Raw genomic sequence first — 17,221 nt, forward strand, 5'->3', positions numbered from 1 at the left:
AATAGTGCTCTCAAAACCACTCTGGCTGACTTATTTTAGCAATTCAAGAGTAACAGGGACAATAAAACACAGGCGCAAACACACACACACACACACACACACACACACACACACACACACACACACACAGCCATGTTGTCAGTTTCATCAATGTAACGTAACAGTCAGTAGATACTCATTGTAGCGAGAAATAAGTAGAATCAGCGTGATCTGTCATTCAGGGTTTACGCCAGGAAATACAAAGGCAATTAAACTTCAGGGCTGTGAGCACGCGTGCGCACACACACACACATGCACACACACGCACGCACACACACGCACGCACATAGTGAAATTAAGGCTGGTCCATATAAACAACTAGAAGAATACGGCCAACTCCAGATTTCATGGCACCCCTCATTAAAAGGTTGTACAAACTTTTCAAAATTATTGGTACCCCATAATTAATATTTGGTGATGCATGCCCTGGACAGAGTAACAGTTGGAAATACTTCTTGTAATATCTTGGTCCACTTTTTCATGAGGAACATTTTAATATCCTTTTTTATTATTCTTGAAACTGAGATGGCCTTTGATAAAAATTATTTTGTGTTTCTACATTGGGCCTCATTTATCAAGCTGGACATCAAGCTTAATTTCTGGTGGAAACGCATGTGTTCAAATCACATCATTTGCATGAATTACTGCACCTTTATAAATGGCAAATACTGCCAAGGTTAAATTGTTTATTTTTATTATGTTAACAGTGTTTAGCAGACACCCTTGTCAACTTATAGAAGTGCTTCGGAGTCTCGATCAGAAACACATCCTCATGCTAGTTCACTCGGTCAGGGACTGAGAATACCACCAAGAACCTTTTGTAAAAACCAGGAGTTTTATATTATTGGCATTAATTAAAGAATATTAAAAAGAAAGAAAGAGAGCTTTAGCACTCACTGATTATTATTATTATTATTATTATTATTATTATTATTATTATTATTATTATTACTACTACTACATATTTTTACTGGTATAGAAGTGAGTCAAAATAACTTCCGCACTTCTGCCTTTCAGGCTTTACCCAGATCGTTTATTTCATGCTCCCAGTCTCTGTGCACCTTTTTTTTTTAGTTTTGTGGGAGCCACTACATGCAAATGAGCTGTCAGGAATGTGCTTTGCACCTTGTGTGTGAAATCTGCCTTTCCAAAACTAGTTCAGTTTAGCTTGCACAAACATGTACAACTTCACGAGAAAATAAACTGATAAATGAGGTCTGTCGTTCGATCGTGATGCTGAAAGTTTTGGGCTGAAACGTCCAATGTATGAGACTATTAATCTTTGAAAATTGAATAACTGAGTGAGTAAGTGTATATCCCATAGTAGGTTCTCTTCAAACATAATAAATGATCATTCCAAATCTTCTTTGATAATAGCGCAGATGCAAAACTGAATTATTTGGATTTATACTCATAGCCATTTTACTGAAAAGTGTAACTGTGTGTATTTGTGTGTGTGAGAGAGGAGAATAGAAACCCCCAGACAGTGTGTCAGCATCAATATATGTGAGAATGAGGAGTGAGGACAGAGTGGATGTGACCGCTGCACTCCAGCACTTTCACCAGCACTGGGTCCCATCACTCTTGTGCTAACCTAATCTATTCCACTCTAATGTAATGCTGTCTAATACAAGGCCTGCTTCTCCCACACACACAGCTAATCTAATGAGAACGAATAGCTTTCTCCTGCTTCTCCCTCTGCACAGAGGTTGATTGAATGTTGCTGGCTGCCATCATGTCATGCTCTATGAAAGATGGAGGCTAGTTTATGTGTAAATGACTAGCGCATTAGGGTTTTGGTGAGAGCACCAGTGCTATTCTAACACACCCGCCTTCAGTAAAAAGAGAGTAAGCTAACGTTAATTAGCTAGGTTGCCACCATTTAGGTAGCCTAGAAGTTAGCTAAACATATTCTAATGTAAGACTAGGCAGAGCAAATTATTGTAGAAAAGACAGAAAACTAACTAGGAACTTAACAGGAAACACAACTTTACCTTTCTTTTGTTCTTTGCTAGATGGTTAAATTGCAGTTAGCTAGTTAGCTAATGTAAACGTTTCTGTAGATATCTATTATGAAATTTTTTAAAAATGCATATCACTATATGCATTTAGGATATTATTTTATTAAAACAGCGTGACACTAGGGAGCAGTGGAGCTGGTTTGGGGGAACATGATGCTGTAGTTCATTGAAGACGCAATTTGTCTCACAGGTTCTACAAATGAACAACTGCTTTAACCAACTCATTGGGAAAAAAGCGACAGCGAGTTCTCCTTCAACAAGAGAGACAGTTAATACTAATAATAATCTGGTGCTGATGTGACAGAATTTCTTTCATTGTGAAGTATGTCTTTATTTTTGTTGCTCTGATGTGCGCCACTCGGTTTTAATACGTATTATAACTTTATCCGCAACATATTGCAACCGCTTAGAGTCGTAATATATAATAATATGACTTTATTCTCAATATATTACGACTTTATTCTCAATATATTATGACTTTTGTTCTCGTAATATTACGACTTTATTCTTGAAGTATCAGATTTTAAGACTTTTTTCCTCATAAAATCTCGGTTATAACTTTTTTTTGCAAATGTAATATTTTATGTTTTTTTCTCTCTTAATATTACAACATTATTCTTGCAATCTTAGGATTTTATTCTCAATATATTATCACATTAAAAAATATATATATTATGACTTCCCGATATACTATTCTCAACATATTACGACTTTATTCTCAATATATTATGACGTTTTTGTCTCGAAATAAAATTATGACTATTCTCAAAATATTACAACTTTTTTTCCCGTAACATTGGCTATTATTTTTTTTTCTTGCTATACTATGAATTTATTCTCAAAATTTTTTATTTTAATTTGTTTTTTAAACAGTGTCCCTAAAATGCCATAGTAGTTTTGTGCATATTCTATGCAGGGCTTTTGCTGTTAGTTTTGGTGGGTAATCATTAAAAAACCAATTAACCGCTAATTAAACACTGTTTATTATATTATATTATCTGAGCTGCAAATTCTGTTTTTTCGTTATGTTGGCCACTCTTTCACTTTTGAACAACCTAGTTCATAAATTGTGCTCTTTCTCAGATCACTGAACACCTCTATTTTTACGACGCTTGTTTGTTTAGTGGTATTTGTATTTGCATGCCAGAGGACTGATTGATAGAAGCCATTTATATTTGGAATGCAGGGCTTAGCCTCTACTGTTACGGATAATCACAGGAGCGCTAGATGTTAAAGTATTAAGACTGTATGTGCTGCAGGAATGTCATCCACTGCAAAAGGATGCATTACATGCTTTACACACTTCTTACCCGTGTCACATTGTTCCCTATAATTATCGAGTGGTGGGGTCATGGCAGCCCATTGTTATCCACGGAATCTCCTACCTGTTCTTTTATCATTATAATACCCATAAATTATAAAACATGCACGCGTGCGCACGCACACACACACACACACACACACACACACACACAGAAACTGTTCTCTGAAATGCTGCCGCAGGGGCAAGTATGAGAGAGGGGGAGAGAATGGTGGTGAGGGATGAGGAGGAGGAGAGAAAGAGAGAAAGAAACTGCCTTCATGCATAGAAACACAATCTGCTTCTGATTAGCTACTGATTAGCCTCTGGTGGTGGAGTGAGGGAGGTCTGCATTGTGTGTGTGTGTGTGTGTGTGTGTATGTATGTGTGTGTGTGAGTCTGTAATTTAGAAGCAGTCAACGTGAGGACTTCCAATCTGTGTAAGCTGTGGTGGTCTCTAACGAAGGGGATGGTGGGGGCGGGTCAGACCACACTGTTAATCACCGAAAACATTCACCCAAGTATACACACCAACGACACTGCATCTCTCTCTCTCTCTCTCTCTCTCTCTCTCTCTCTCTCTCTCTCTCTCACACACACACACACATGCACACGCCCCCACTGGCCCAATCTTTTATATACCCTGCAGTCATATATCCAGACACATCTCTGTGGAGCTGTAGAGAAGAGTGATTCACAGCGTGCCCTCACAGTGCTTTCCATCAACAAGCAGCCGATGCTGGTGTCTAATTGTCTAATAGATCTACCGTTCCACTCAATTCCACCTCAAATGAGCCTGTTCTTGGATTAAACACCAAAAATACTGCTGGTCGGCATCATTTTGTCACCATGGTAACTCAAGTAATTTACATAACATTAATAAAATTAATTTCCTTCTCGGAATCCTGCTGTAACCCAGCAGTCCGAGAAGGAAACGATGTCAATACTGGCTACTGCAGCAAACTAAGCAGGAGCTACACTGCTCATGCTAACGCTAACGAAACAGCTACACACTCCAAATAAACAGCGAAATATGACGTGACTTTATTCAAGAAAAATATTTATTAAGATAAAAGTCTCAAGATGGCCTCGTCAACCTATCGAGCTGGCATTCGCAATGTTTTCTGGAACAGTGTAGTGGCAATGTTAAAGAAACCAAAACAACAACAAAAGCATTCTCCATTGGCGGGGTATAACAACGACCCAGGACATTTCCTCCTCTAGACACTGATTCAGCGCAAAGCTTGGCCAATCACTATGCCGTGTAATCCTAAATTCTGAGCTGTGTCCTTTGTGTTTGCCTTCATGACCCTTTGTTTATTTTGGCCTTGAACCTTGAGATATTGATGACCTCTGCTCATCTTTGACCCTGACTTCTGGACTGTGATTTCTCTCTGTATTATTAAATCTTCTGCACATGGATCTTCATTCGCGTGTCTGAGTCTGCCATGTTACACTGAGCTGGGAGTGACCCGGTAACTGTGGAATATCACATGTTCTCTCCATGTGGAGGTGAGTTTCTTCCGGGTTCTCCGGTTTCCTCCCACCTCCCAAAAACATGCTAGAAGATGATATGGTGATTCTGAATTCACCTAGAAATCAGTAAACGAGTGTGCGAATGCGAGAATGCACAGTGTCCTGCATGAAGTGGTTACACTGGCCAGGATAAAGTGGTTACTGAAGTTAACCGAGCGAAATTTATGAATGAGTTTATGAAATCATCCTTAATTGTGCAGACCACACATTCTGCCCTCTGATTATTACACTGTCCATGCACAGTAGACATGAGTGCTTTCTTTGATTGCCACACTTCATCCATTTCTTCCCTCTCTGTACCTTTTGCTTCCTTTTTTCCTTCCTCTTGTCCTCGGTGTCCTGCAGCATCTTCTCCCTCCACAGGTCAAAGAAGTAGGATGGGTTAGTGTAGAACTTCAGAGCCTGCTTCCCATCATCCCTACAGAAAGTATATATTAAAAAAAAGAAAGTATAAAGTATAACTGCAAGTTCACACTAGCAAGCAGCAAAACGACATACAACTGATCATTTTCAGTGCAGGCGTGCAAAACCGAGCGACATTTGGACTGATTTTCTCAACTTTCTCAGTGGAAATGAGGTAGATGCAGTAAAGAGACTAATCCAAATTCAAATCAATACTTTAGGAGTAGTATTTTCCTGAGTTTAACTACAATACAAAATACAATTTAATCAAAGAGAAAGGATGTGTGTCAATTTTACACTTGGGCATTGCAACAAGAAAAAAAAAAAAGTAGCAACTTGTCACTGGGATCTTGTAGTATGTATATTTCAATAGTTTAGCACTTTTTCTTTCCTGAGGCTGTATCTCTGGTCATCTACTCAAACTATTATACTAACTTCTGTTTTATGCAGGAATATACAGTTGAGGTCATAAGTTTACAGTACATACACCTTGCAGAATCTGCAAAATGTTAATCATTTCAAATAAAAGAGGGATCATAAAAATGCTTTTTTTTTTTTTTTAATACTGCCCTGAATAAGCTATTACACATAACAGATGTTTACATATACTCCACAAGACACAATAATAACTGAATGAACCAGTTCAAAAGTCTACATACACTCGATTCTTAACACTGTGTGTTGTTACCTGGATGATCAACGACTGTTTTTATGCTTTGTGATAGTTGTTCATGAGTCCCTTGTTTGTCCTGAGCAGAAAAATCCTCCAGGTCCTGCACATTCTTTGCTTTTCCAGCATCTTCTGCATTGTTTGACATTTTTTCCCCAACAGTGACTATATGATGTTCAGATCCAACTTTTCACACTGAGGACGAATGAGGGACTCGTACACGACTATTACAAAAGGTGCAAACGTTCACTGATGCTCAGGAAAGCAACATGAAACATTAAGAGCGGGGGGGGGGGGGGGGGGGTGTAAAGTTTTAAACAGGATGATCGGTCAGTTACGACAGACAGCACAAATAGTTCACTTGAGCTGCAAGTAAGTTTATATATATATTTTTTTATACACTGTATTCAGAAGCACTCTTGCTTTCTGAAGACATGGTAAATGAAGATTTGTTCACTAATGTGAAATAAACTCCATCGAAGTGTATCTAAATTAATAATCAGTAAATAGTATACAAAAGCTGTTCATTATATTTATTACGGATGCCACCAAAATATTTTTGGCAAAAATGGTACTTTCTCAGAGAAAACCTTTTTGCAAAGCTTGGCACAACTCCGAGTAGGAGAGCTTGTATATATTTATTTAAAAAAAATGTTAATTACATCTTTCTAAAAATAATAATCAAAATATAATAAAATAAAAGAGCACACTTCTGTAATGGTCTAGCTACAGTATGTATGCCTACACGATACTGTACCATTAATTTCAATTAAAAAAAAAAGGATTGCAAAGAAAAACCTCTTGAACAATCCTTTCGAACTGTGTTTTTATTTTATTTCAATTTTTAGTTTTAAGTGCACCTTTAATGCTATTTATAAGGCTATCAAGAGAAATCTTTTTATTTATGCAAGCATCTGCATACATTAGGGTATGTTTCATGTAAAATATATGCAAATGACATCAAATTGGGGCAAGTCATATATGTACAACATGTAATTAAGGGAGTAGTTCATACGCCATTTTTTGTGCTTGAATCTGCACTTGTTTCTTTACAATACTAATGAATAAGGGCTATTGTGTTTAAAATTTGGGAGGGGGCTTAGTTGGTAAATTGTTGCCATATGGCAACAATGTGCAATGGTGGAAAGTATCGTATAGTCAAAATAACAAAATGTATGAAATGGCACTTTTTTGTCTTGTTATGTCAAAGACCCCTTTTTCCAGTTACATAGGAAAAATAGTAGGTTTGAATTACTGCCAATCAAAAAACTGGAGATAAATGAATTCTTGCCATATGACAACACCATGCAGTAAATAGTTAAAGCCCAAAAATGAAGAACAAACAAAATATTATCTGTCTGCATTTAATGTCCATTAAAAAGCATTTCTGAAAAATAAACAAAACTGTGACATTTGGGTGGCATTTAAGAGTTAAGAGGAATGGTGAGCTTTGTGACCTATATGTAGGAAATAGAAATAGGACACACTGAAGCACTGCAGCTCTGATGTAAAGAATTACACATTATAACTAGTTTTGTATCAGACGTTTGCAGCGTACTGATGCAGAGAAAAGAGAGATGGATGGAGAAATACGTAGATGTGAAATCTCAGGGAACATGCTGTAAAATATTAAGCGCTTGTATGATACCAAGCCTGATTTCTTCTGTTTTTGTGTACATCTCATACATAAATAGTTTTAGATCTTCAAACGAAATACAACATAAAACAAAGGCACCCTGAGTAAACACGCAACACAGTTTTTATTTATTTACTTTTTTTATTGAAGCAAAAAAAAAAAAAGTTATCCCACACTTCACACCAATGTGAAAATCTAATTGTCAACTTAAACTTAAAATCTGGTTGTGCCATCTTTAGCAGCAATAACTGCAAACAAACACTTCTGATAACTGGGGAACAGTCTTTTGCTTACTTCTAAGACTAGGACTTACTCCTATGCTTTGGATCATTGTCTTGCTGCATAATCCAGTTGTGTTTGTATTTCAACTTATGGACGGAAGACCGGACATTCTCCTTTAGGATTTTTTGGTATAGAGCAGAATTCATGTTTCCCTCAATTATTGCAAGTTGCCCAGGCCCTGAAGCAGCAAAGCATCCCCACACCATCACACTTCCACCACCATGCTTAATGTTCTTTTTGTGGAATTCTGTTTGGTTTATGCCAGATGTAACGGGACCCCTGTCTTACAAGCAGTTCCACTCTTGACTCATCAATCAACAGAAAATTCTCCCAAAATGTTTGAGGATCATCAAGGTGTGTTTTGGCAAAATTCAGACGAGTCTTAACGTTCTTCTGGGTTAGCAGTGGTTTTCACCTCGCCACTCTTCCATGGATACCATTTTTGTCCAGAGTCTTTCTGATAATGGAGTCATGAACAGAGACTTTTATTGATTCAAGAGAGGCCTGTAGGTCCTTTGATGTTGTCCTTGGCTCTTTTCTGACTTCCTGGATGAGTAGTTGCTGTGCTCTTGGAGGAATTTTGGAAGGTCGGCCTCTTCTGGGAAAGTTCACTACTGTGCCGAGTTTTTCCATTTGGAGATAATGACTCTCACTGTAGTCCTTTGAAGTCCCAGAGTCTTTGAAATAGTTTTGTAAACCTTCCCAGACTGATGTATCTCAATCACCTTCTTCCTCATTATTTTTGGGATTAATTTCAACTTGGGCATAGTGTGTTACTGGGCAAGACCTTTTAACCAACTTTTGCTGTTGAAAAAGTACTATTTATGAGTTGATTTGATTGAACAGGATTTGCAGTAATCAGGCCTGGTTGTGTTTAGTCCAGCTGAACCGCATTATGAATGAGGTTTCATAGCTTTGGAGAATTAGTAACTATGGGGGCAAATACATTTTCAAACAGGCCCAGTTGGTATTAGATAGCTTTTTTTGTTCAATAAATAACATTATCATTTAAAAACTGTATTTTGTATTTACCCAGATTGCCCTTATTTTATCTTAGATTTTGTTTTAATTTCTGAAACAATTTAGTATGAGATATACACAAAAACAGAAGAAATCAGGACGGTGCAAATACTTTTTCACAGCACCGTAGATAACTAACTTGCAATAGTTAATTTGTTAAGGTTTAAAGAGAACTTTCAAACAGGAGAGAAACCAGCAACACTGTAATCACAGCATTGTGATTAGTGAGAGTGGCGCTTATGGAGGCTATACACAACGACAAGAACCACACAATTCGTATTTAAAAGGATGACGTTCTGGCGACTAAGCCATTAAAAAGTCATTCATTACTTTTTATATTTTCTACATGCATATTATTTGCCTACACAATCAGCATTAACCTAATAGAAATCCTCATGGCTTTAGTTTATAGATGAGACTTTAATGCTGGCCAATGCAGTTTTATTTTTATCACACTACTGACAAACACAGTATGATATCCCAAAATGCTCCAGTGCACTGTGTTCCATTAAGGATCTAACTCAAGCACTGTTGTAAAAAATTAAACCATGCAACATGGGGGAAATGAGAGAGGAGCTGGAGTAAACAACAGCAGCCAGGGGAATGAGATGGGAGAAAATGAACAGTAGTGAGGAGAGGAAGGAGAATGTGCTGAAGGAAAGACGAGTGTGAGAAGAAGTGATGGATGGAGCAGCTGTCACATCTAGAAGAAGCAGCCGCAGGTGCTGAAGTTCTGCTGGAGTAATGAGGAAACGTGAGAAAACAGATGAAGGGAGGGTGAGAGGGTGTGAGAGAGAGAGAGAGAGAGAGAGAGAGAGAGGGGGAAAGATAGAGAGAGAGATACATTCTGAGGCATGATGAAAATTTTATATATACCATGTTTATGAAGCACGCTTAATTCAAAACTACACTCAGAGTATCGCTATGGGTATAAATTTTGATGAATGGAATATGAGACCCAATAATAACCAGTGTTAAAGGAGCAGTTTGTATCCTGACAAACCTTCCTCTTTCCACTAACCAAGGAGTTTCCTCAAAGATTTTGTATCCAAGGACTCCTTTAACTGTAAAATAAATTCCACAGACTCCCTCAGTATGGATTTATTTAATATTTAAATGATTTAAAATAATATTTTTGCATGCCATAGAACTTTCTATTCCTGAACTTTCTACACATTGGGTCGGAGTTGACTTTGGTGCTTGGGCCCCTGAATATAATAAGTTTGATAATGTAGGTCAGAAGTGACTTTGGTGCTTGGGCCCCTAAATATAATAACAAATATAATAACTTGATAAGTCACAGATTCCCTGGCTATGCTTCCTGGACCCTACTTTGAGAACCACTGCCCTAACTGACCCTACCTCCCTCTGTTTCATTTCAAGTTTTATTTACAAGGTACAACCTCAATTCCAAAAAAGTTGGGATGCTGTGTGAAATGTAAATAAAAACAGAATGCAATGATTTGCAAATCTCATAATCATATACTTTATTCACAATAGAACATGGAAAACATATCAAATGTTTAAACTGAGCAAATGTACCATTTAAAGAAAAAGATAAGGTAATTTTGAATTTGATGGCCGCAACACGTCTCAAAAAAGTTGGGAAGGGGCAATAAAAGGCTGGAAATTAAGTGTTACTAAAAAGAAACAGCTGGGAGGTTAATTGGCAACAGTTCAGTAACATGATTGGGTATAAAAAGAGTATCTTACAGAGGCTTTCAGAAGTAAAGATGGGTTAGGGTTAGGGTTAGGGTAACCCTAACCAATCTGCCAAACACTGCATCTACAATTTGTGGAACAATTTCAGAATAATGTTCCTTAATAAAAATTGTGAAGACTATGAATATCTCATCATATACAGTACATAATATCATGAAAAGATTCTGAGAATCTGGAGTAGGGGACAAGCGTGAAAATCAATATTGCATGCCCATGATCTTTGGGTCCTCAGGCAGCACTGCATTAAAGACAGGCTTGATTCTGTAATGGAAATCACTGCATGGGCTCAGAAACACCTTCAGAACTCATTGTCTGTGAACACAGTTCGCCGAGCCATCTACAAATGCTGGTCAAAGCTCTATCATGCAAAGAAGAAGCCATATGTGAATATGATCCAGAAACGCTGCAATCTTCTCTGGGCCAAAGCTCGTTTAAAATGGACTGAGGCAAAGTGGAAAACTGTTCTGTGTTCAGACAAATCGAAATTTGAAATTCTTTTTGGAAACCATGGAGGCCGCTTCCTCTAAACTAAAGAGGACTAAAGAGGAGAGGGACCATCCAGTTTTTTATCAGTGCTCAGATCAAAAGCCTGCATCTCTGATGGTATGGGGGTGCATTATTGCCTATGGAATGGGCAGCTTGCACATCTGGAAAGGCACCATCAATGCTGAAAGGTATATACAGGTTTTAGAGCAACATCTGCTTCCATCCAGATTCCATCCCATCTTTACTTCCAAGAGACTCTGCCTCTCTAAGATACTCTTTTTATACCCAATCCTGTTACTGACCTGTTGACAATTAACTTAATTAGTTGCAAAATGTTCCTCCAGCTGTTTCTTTTTAATAGCACTTACTTTTCCAACCTTTTGTTGTCCCCATCCCAACTTTTTTGAGACGTGTTGTGGCCATCAAATTCAAATTACCCTATTTTTTTCCTTAAAATGGTACATCTCAGTTTAAACATTTGATATGTTTTCTATGTTCAATTGTGAATAACATGGATTTATGAGATTTGCTAATCATTGCATTCTGTTTTTATTTACATTTATTTAAATTTTTGGAATTGGGGTTGTATGTTTGAATGATGTCATTATTACAGGTATAGAAATACTTCTGCCACAGTAATAAAAACTTAATAAAAATTAGCATGATGAAACCGCATCAGAGCAACTCATACAACCCTGTACACCCTATCCAGTAGATGTCTCGGGGCCATAAATCTTATTACATACATCTTAAATTAATAACCAACATATTGTCTGTCTGCATTCTCCTTCAAGGTCAAGATCACAAAAAGAGCATCCAAGCACCCACTATAGAGACATATAGCTGCCAGGCAGGCTTATCTATTAATAACCATTAATAGATAAGAAAGGGTACAGCAAGCACGCGCACACACACACACACACACACACACACACAGCTAATATTTCTAATTGACCCTATTCATACATCTGTGGGCCCTGAAAGCCATCTGCAGAGAGAAACACATGACTAACATGAGGATAAATACCCAAAGAAACAGAACAATTCAATTGCTCTTGAGGCTATTTAAATGATTTTTTAAATTTTCTACACAAGAGCAATGAGTTGAGTGTGGTCACAAAACCCCAAACCTGCTACACTCGCAAACAGTTTATAACCACATCTTGGACTACACGTATACACTATACGTACCCTTCCATTCAACTTTTATGATCCATATGATCCAGATAGCCAGAGCAGTTTCTTTCAGAATTAATGGTTAAACATAGCAAATCATGTCAGACAAGAGCAGACAGCGCTCATAAATAATGCTAACATTGTTTGCATCCAATCTCCAAAATCTGCTGGATGTAGCCAATGGCAGGGTAGTTGTCACTTCACAAATGACCACATTTGATACTCCTTTTACTTCCCCCAAGGAACCACATAGCTTTAGAGTATTTATAATGGCATTTAAAGGAAGAAGTTGCTTCTTGACATGTGTTCAAGTATGCCTGCAAAATCACTTCCTTAAGGAAATGAGTTAAGCTGTCTTTAGACAGCAGAGCCTCTCTACGGTGCTCTACAATACACACACGCAGCTGGTCACGAACAAGTGTTCTAAATCACCTGTACCAACGTTTTAGAAATTTGCCTGGGCATAGGCTGCATTTGCTGTCTAACTACTGGGTTCCCAGTTTAACTACTGGGGCTGCTGCTGCCAACATCCTAGTCTGCATATGGGTGGTGTTTGGTTGTTTGCAATTTCCTGGCTGTGTCCAACAGACATGGCTCTGACTTCTGTCAAGAAATCTCGCTTGACACATGAGTCATACCAATGATCTACACAATCTCTGCAGGAATCTAACGATTCTTCTTGGGATTGATTTTTAGTTGCAGAGTTTCCACATGTGAGATTAGGGGCTCGGTCTGTCTCTGCACCTGCTGTTGTGACTGTCCACATGGCAGACAGATAAGGGAGTACACACAGAGCATGGCATGACATTGCAAGGGTTCTAAGGTAGCTTACACACACTTTGTGACCACTCTGCGTACTAGAGCTAACCTAAATGGAAGCAGTCTGACCTGGTACGTTACTCAGCTTACGTGAAAGTGAAAATATCTTAAAAGGGACCCAGCCAGGTGCTCTGGTCAATGTACCATCACTATTTCCAGGTTTTCCTAGCAGCGACTACACTTCTACAATCAAGATAGACTACTGGCTTGGGTTTCTCACCTCTGTGGAGTAGATCTTTGTGTTTGGCACTGCCAATGATGAAACTAAACAATATCCTGGGGACAGTGCAATCAATAGACACTGACCTGAATAGTCTGAATGTTATTAGATCCCAGTGATTCAGTTTAGAGGCGAAAACCAGCCTGTTACAAACTGCATCTTTTAAGGATTGATTGATCCCATAGTACTGCTCGGAGGTTTAGTCATGCTCTGCTCTATCACGATACCATCTTTGTGTTTTCGGCTGTCATTGTAAACAAATGTGGGCCGATTTGTACTTCTGTGCATCTCCTTCCATCCACTGTTGTGTTGTTCTGAAGCCCAAATTCACAAGAATAATGTGAAGGGCACTTAAAGTTATCTTGCTGTCTTTAGTCTTTAGTTCACATTTCAGACAGAAGTGGGTGATCATCTAGTGCTTCCTGGGTCTAGTGGCAGGTGGTGCAGAATGCTTTTACCGCACTCTGGCAGTGATTTTTAATGCAGGCAAATTTGCCATCTCATTTGCTTTAACAGACCCAGAGAGACCCACAGAGCTTGGAGTGCTGCAAGGATCTGTGTCCATGTGTCCATGTCCGCATGTCCTGTTGTGGGCGTTATCTCATTAAGGACCAGGAGTAAATGTGCTGCTTTCTTAACATAAAGTGACGGCTAAAAACCAAATGAATATTCCTTGTACTGTCCTACCAGCTAGTGAATAAGACAGTGTCAGGCAGTGTGTTGGAAATAGTGCATGTCATGTCCGTCACATCCAACTTCAAACTATACTTGTAATACAGGCAATATTGCTGAATCCAGCACTGTAAAGGGGGGGGGGGGGGGGGGGGCATTATTTTCAGTCTATGCAAAGAAATATCTGTGTACTTTTTGCAGTGCACCAAAACTCTTCTACACATGAGACATTTTGGTTTCTCCTTGTTATTTATATATTTCAGCACATTTTCATGTTCATTCTTGACTGTTGTTTCACTGAGTTAGAGTCACTCAGTGTTGTCGAGAAACTAGCAGAGGTAGATGGACGGGCAATTTTTTTTTTTTTTTTGCTTAACTCTTATGCTAGTGCAGCTTGTCAGGATAGTGAAAAAGACTAGAATAGTGTGCTTACTCTAAATTTACATGCTTTTTTGAATGTGACTCCCAAAGTAGTAGCACACAACATCTAACTGCACAGATTGAGCACTTTCCATAATAGTAATTAATAAAATAAAATTCTTAAATAAAACAAAAGAGAAGATTGTGAGTCTGTCGAATCAAGTGACTCAACATGTGGTTGCAACCTCTACTTTCGTCTTATTGCAAGATATCCTGCACTCACTGGTGAGGTAGACCTCAAAAGCTCCTCCAAGCTCTGTCCTTCATTATGGTGTTGCATTGCTATTAAAAGATCAGCACTGCTGAAAAAAATAAATGAATAAATGTATCCATAATTTAGATGGAAAAATATTTAATCCATCAGCTCTCCGACTTATTTACATTCCAGTTTTTAGGTAATGAGGCTTTATCGAGTTTCTCCCATGGCAAAACCAGTTAGAGAACAGGATCCAAAAATACTGACCTATAGGGCGAAAGAATGTTGAGGGGCGGAGGCTGTTCACAGAGGTCGAACGTCTCCTGCATCGGGATGGGTAGAGACTCACGATCAAATAGCTGCTGGTCCTGAATGGTGGAGCTGCGAAAAGCTTTCCTCATGGTGATGTCCTGCAGAGACACTGAGAGACAGAGACAAACGAAAGAATAAAAAACCTCTTTTATGCTGTGAATTTGCGGAGTGAATTTAATGGATTGCTTTAAACCATAGTGATTCATCCATAAACTTGTTTGTAGAAATGAATATGTGTATTTGTTTATGTCATGAATTTCCAGGCAGGTGGATGTCAGTGTGAGTAAAATCTTATTCATTTTAACAATCCAAATTGTCAGATACAAGCTTCATCAAAAACGAGCAAACAGAGCCATGTAAAGCAGAGTCAACATACAGGAAGAAAAAAAAAACAAACAGAGGTCAACATTGAATAAAAACGTATGTATACTGAGTAATAAAGGTGCACATAAACAGGTGCACACCAATGAGGGACAAGTGCGGAGTCGCACACAAATGAGAACAGTGCTCGCTGTGCTGGGAATGCCATGCACTAAAGGAGCTTATAACAAAATTAAAGGGATAGGGAAGTTTGTAGGAACTATATATACACAACCCAATGTCATACAGAGGCACTGCCTTAAATGGTGTAGTTTGTCCTTTATCTGACAGGACTCCACTTTCATTGAATCTTTTTTGCCAGAAAAATACTTCATACTCACTTATCTATTGTTTGTTCTGAGGTCCTTCTCATTTATACAATCTCTCTCTCGCTCTGTCTCATTCATTTCCTCTTTCTATTCCTCTCTGTCTGTTTGATGGACAGCTAATGATAACGGATTTGACAGGATAGAAACAGAGAGCTACAATTAATCACTTGTCTGGCCTGGGACAGAATAGAAATAACGATTCAAGCCAATCAACATCAACTTTGTACTTGTTATTATCCTAATTATCATCACACTTACCATATTCATGATTAGTGTCTAAAAAAAGTTCTGCTAATATTGTTATTGAGAAGCTTTTCCCAGGGTATACTATCCAAGTTATAATCGTGGATAAAATGCCCGGAAATTTTAGGAAATATATGATGAAATTTAAAATAAATAAAAATAATAATAATGTTTTTTTTTTTTTTTTTTTTTTTTAAAAAGATGAAGAATCATTTAACAACATAACTATCATTACCCAGAATATGTATTACAACATACAGCAGTGTCATAATCTCACATCTTATCCTCATCATCGATTTTCTCACCCCAAAAAACCTTTGCACAGAATAAACACTGTGACAAATATGCCAGATCCACTTGTACTTTTCATTTGCCCAAAAGCATCAGGCAGTCAGTGTACTTGGAAGTCCCTTTGGAGAGTCACCAGGGACACTATGAGCTTTTTAATGTCACCTGAGGGATTGAGGGCACATGCCACCGCAAAACAAGGACACTATACAAGTACACTGTAGGTCTAGTATGAGTATCTTCAAGCTCATTAAATGCATTGTGAACATACCAGTGTTCATCAGAGAACATTTAAGTAGGAACAGGCATCAATTCACCCTGGATGGGATGCCAGAACAATGCAGGACTCGAAACGCACACATTCACACACAATCCAGCTACCTAACTCCTCAGAGACAGTAACCCGAACTCAGGATTGAACCTGGGATGTTGGCGCTATAAGGCAGCTAAGCTACCCCCTGCACCACCATACCAGCCATTTGCAATTGATGTAATAATTACAACTAACAACAGATACTAGACTCCTATTAGATCTTTATTTCAATGCTTGTCATCTTCTTATTCATATATCACGTTATTCATTTATTATAATTTTTAAATTGCTGATTAAAGTCTCCTGGTTTTATGTTACATCCTATACATTTTTTTTACTGCAACAAAAATATATATTCACACACACACACACACACACACACACACACACACACAGACACACAGACACACAGACACACAGACATATATTATATATATATTTCCTTATTCAGTCTGCATTTTCTATCCCCCAATTTTTTCAAGGTGACGAAAAACCCCATCTCCGACCTTTCTACTGAAGAAGAAATTCACCACCTCTGAATGTGTCCAACTGACACAGGACCTGACATTTGAACTAAAAACAGAACAGGCTTACTGTCTGTGGATTTGTAAATTATTGTTCAGCAAAAAGCACAGAAGTATGGGATTCTCTATTCCTATATCACTGTTTAACTGAGTGAGAAAAAAAAATCTATTTAGACCTACAGACACACAGTACTAAGAGAAGGATTAAATAACACACACACACACACACACACAC

At 38.1% G+C, this 17,221-nt stretch overlaps 1 protein-coding gene across 8 annotated transcripts in view; it reads right to left on the reverse strand.

Moving 5' to 3' along the window:
• wasf1 (WASP family member 1) overlaps positions 1 to 17,221 on the reverse strand; it is a 92,191-nt gene that overhangs the window by 17,348 nt on the left and 57,622 nt on the right. For all 8 annotated transcript variants that reach the window (XR_008388187.1, XM_053646238.1, XM_053646265.1 and 5 more), the window contains 2 exons: positions 14,885 to 15,038; positions 5,197 to 5,314 (listed from right to left, as the gene is read on the reverse strand). Coding sequence is in view for 7 of the 8 variants with exons in the window: in XM_053646238.1 (XP_053502213.1) it covers positions 5,197 to 5,314; positions 14,885 to 15,038 (272 nt within the window). In the remaining variant the exon portion in view is untranslated. The remainder of the gene's footprint in view (positions 1 to 5,196; positions 5,315 to 14,884; positions 15,039 to 17,221) is intronic.

Source organism: Ictalurus furcatus, chromosome 2 (assembly GCF_023375685.1).
Source record: "Ictalurus furcatus strain D&B chromosome 2, Billie_1.0, whole genome shotgun sequence".
Lineage (NCBI taxonomy): Eukaryota > Metazoa > Chordata > Actinopteri > Siluriformes > Ictaluridae > Ictalurus > Ictalurus furcatus.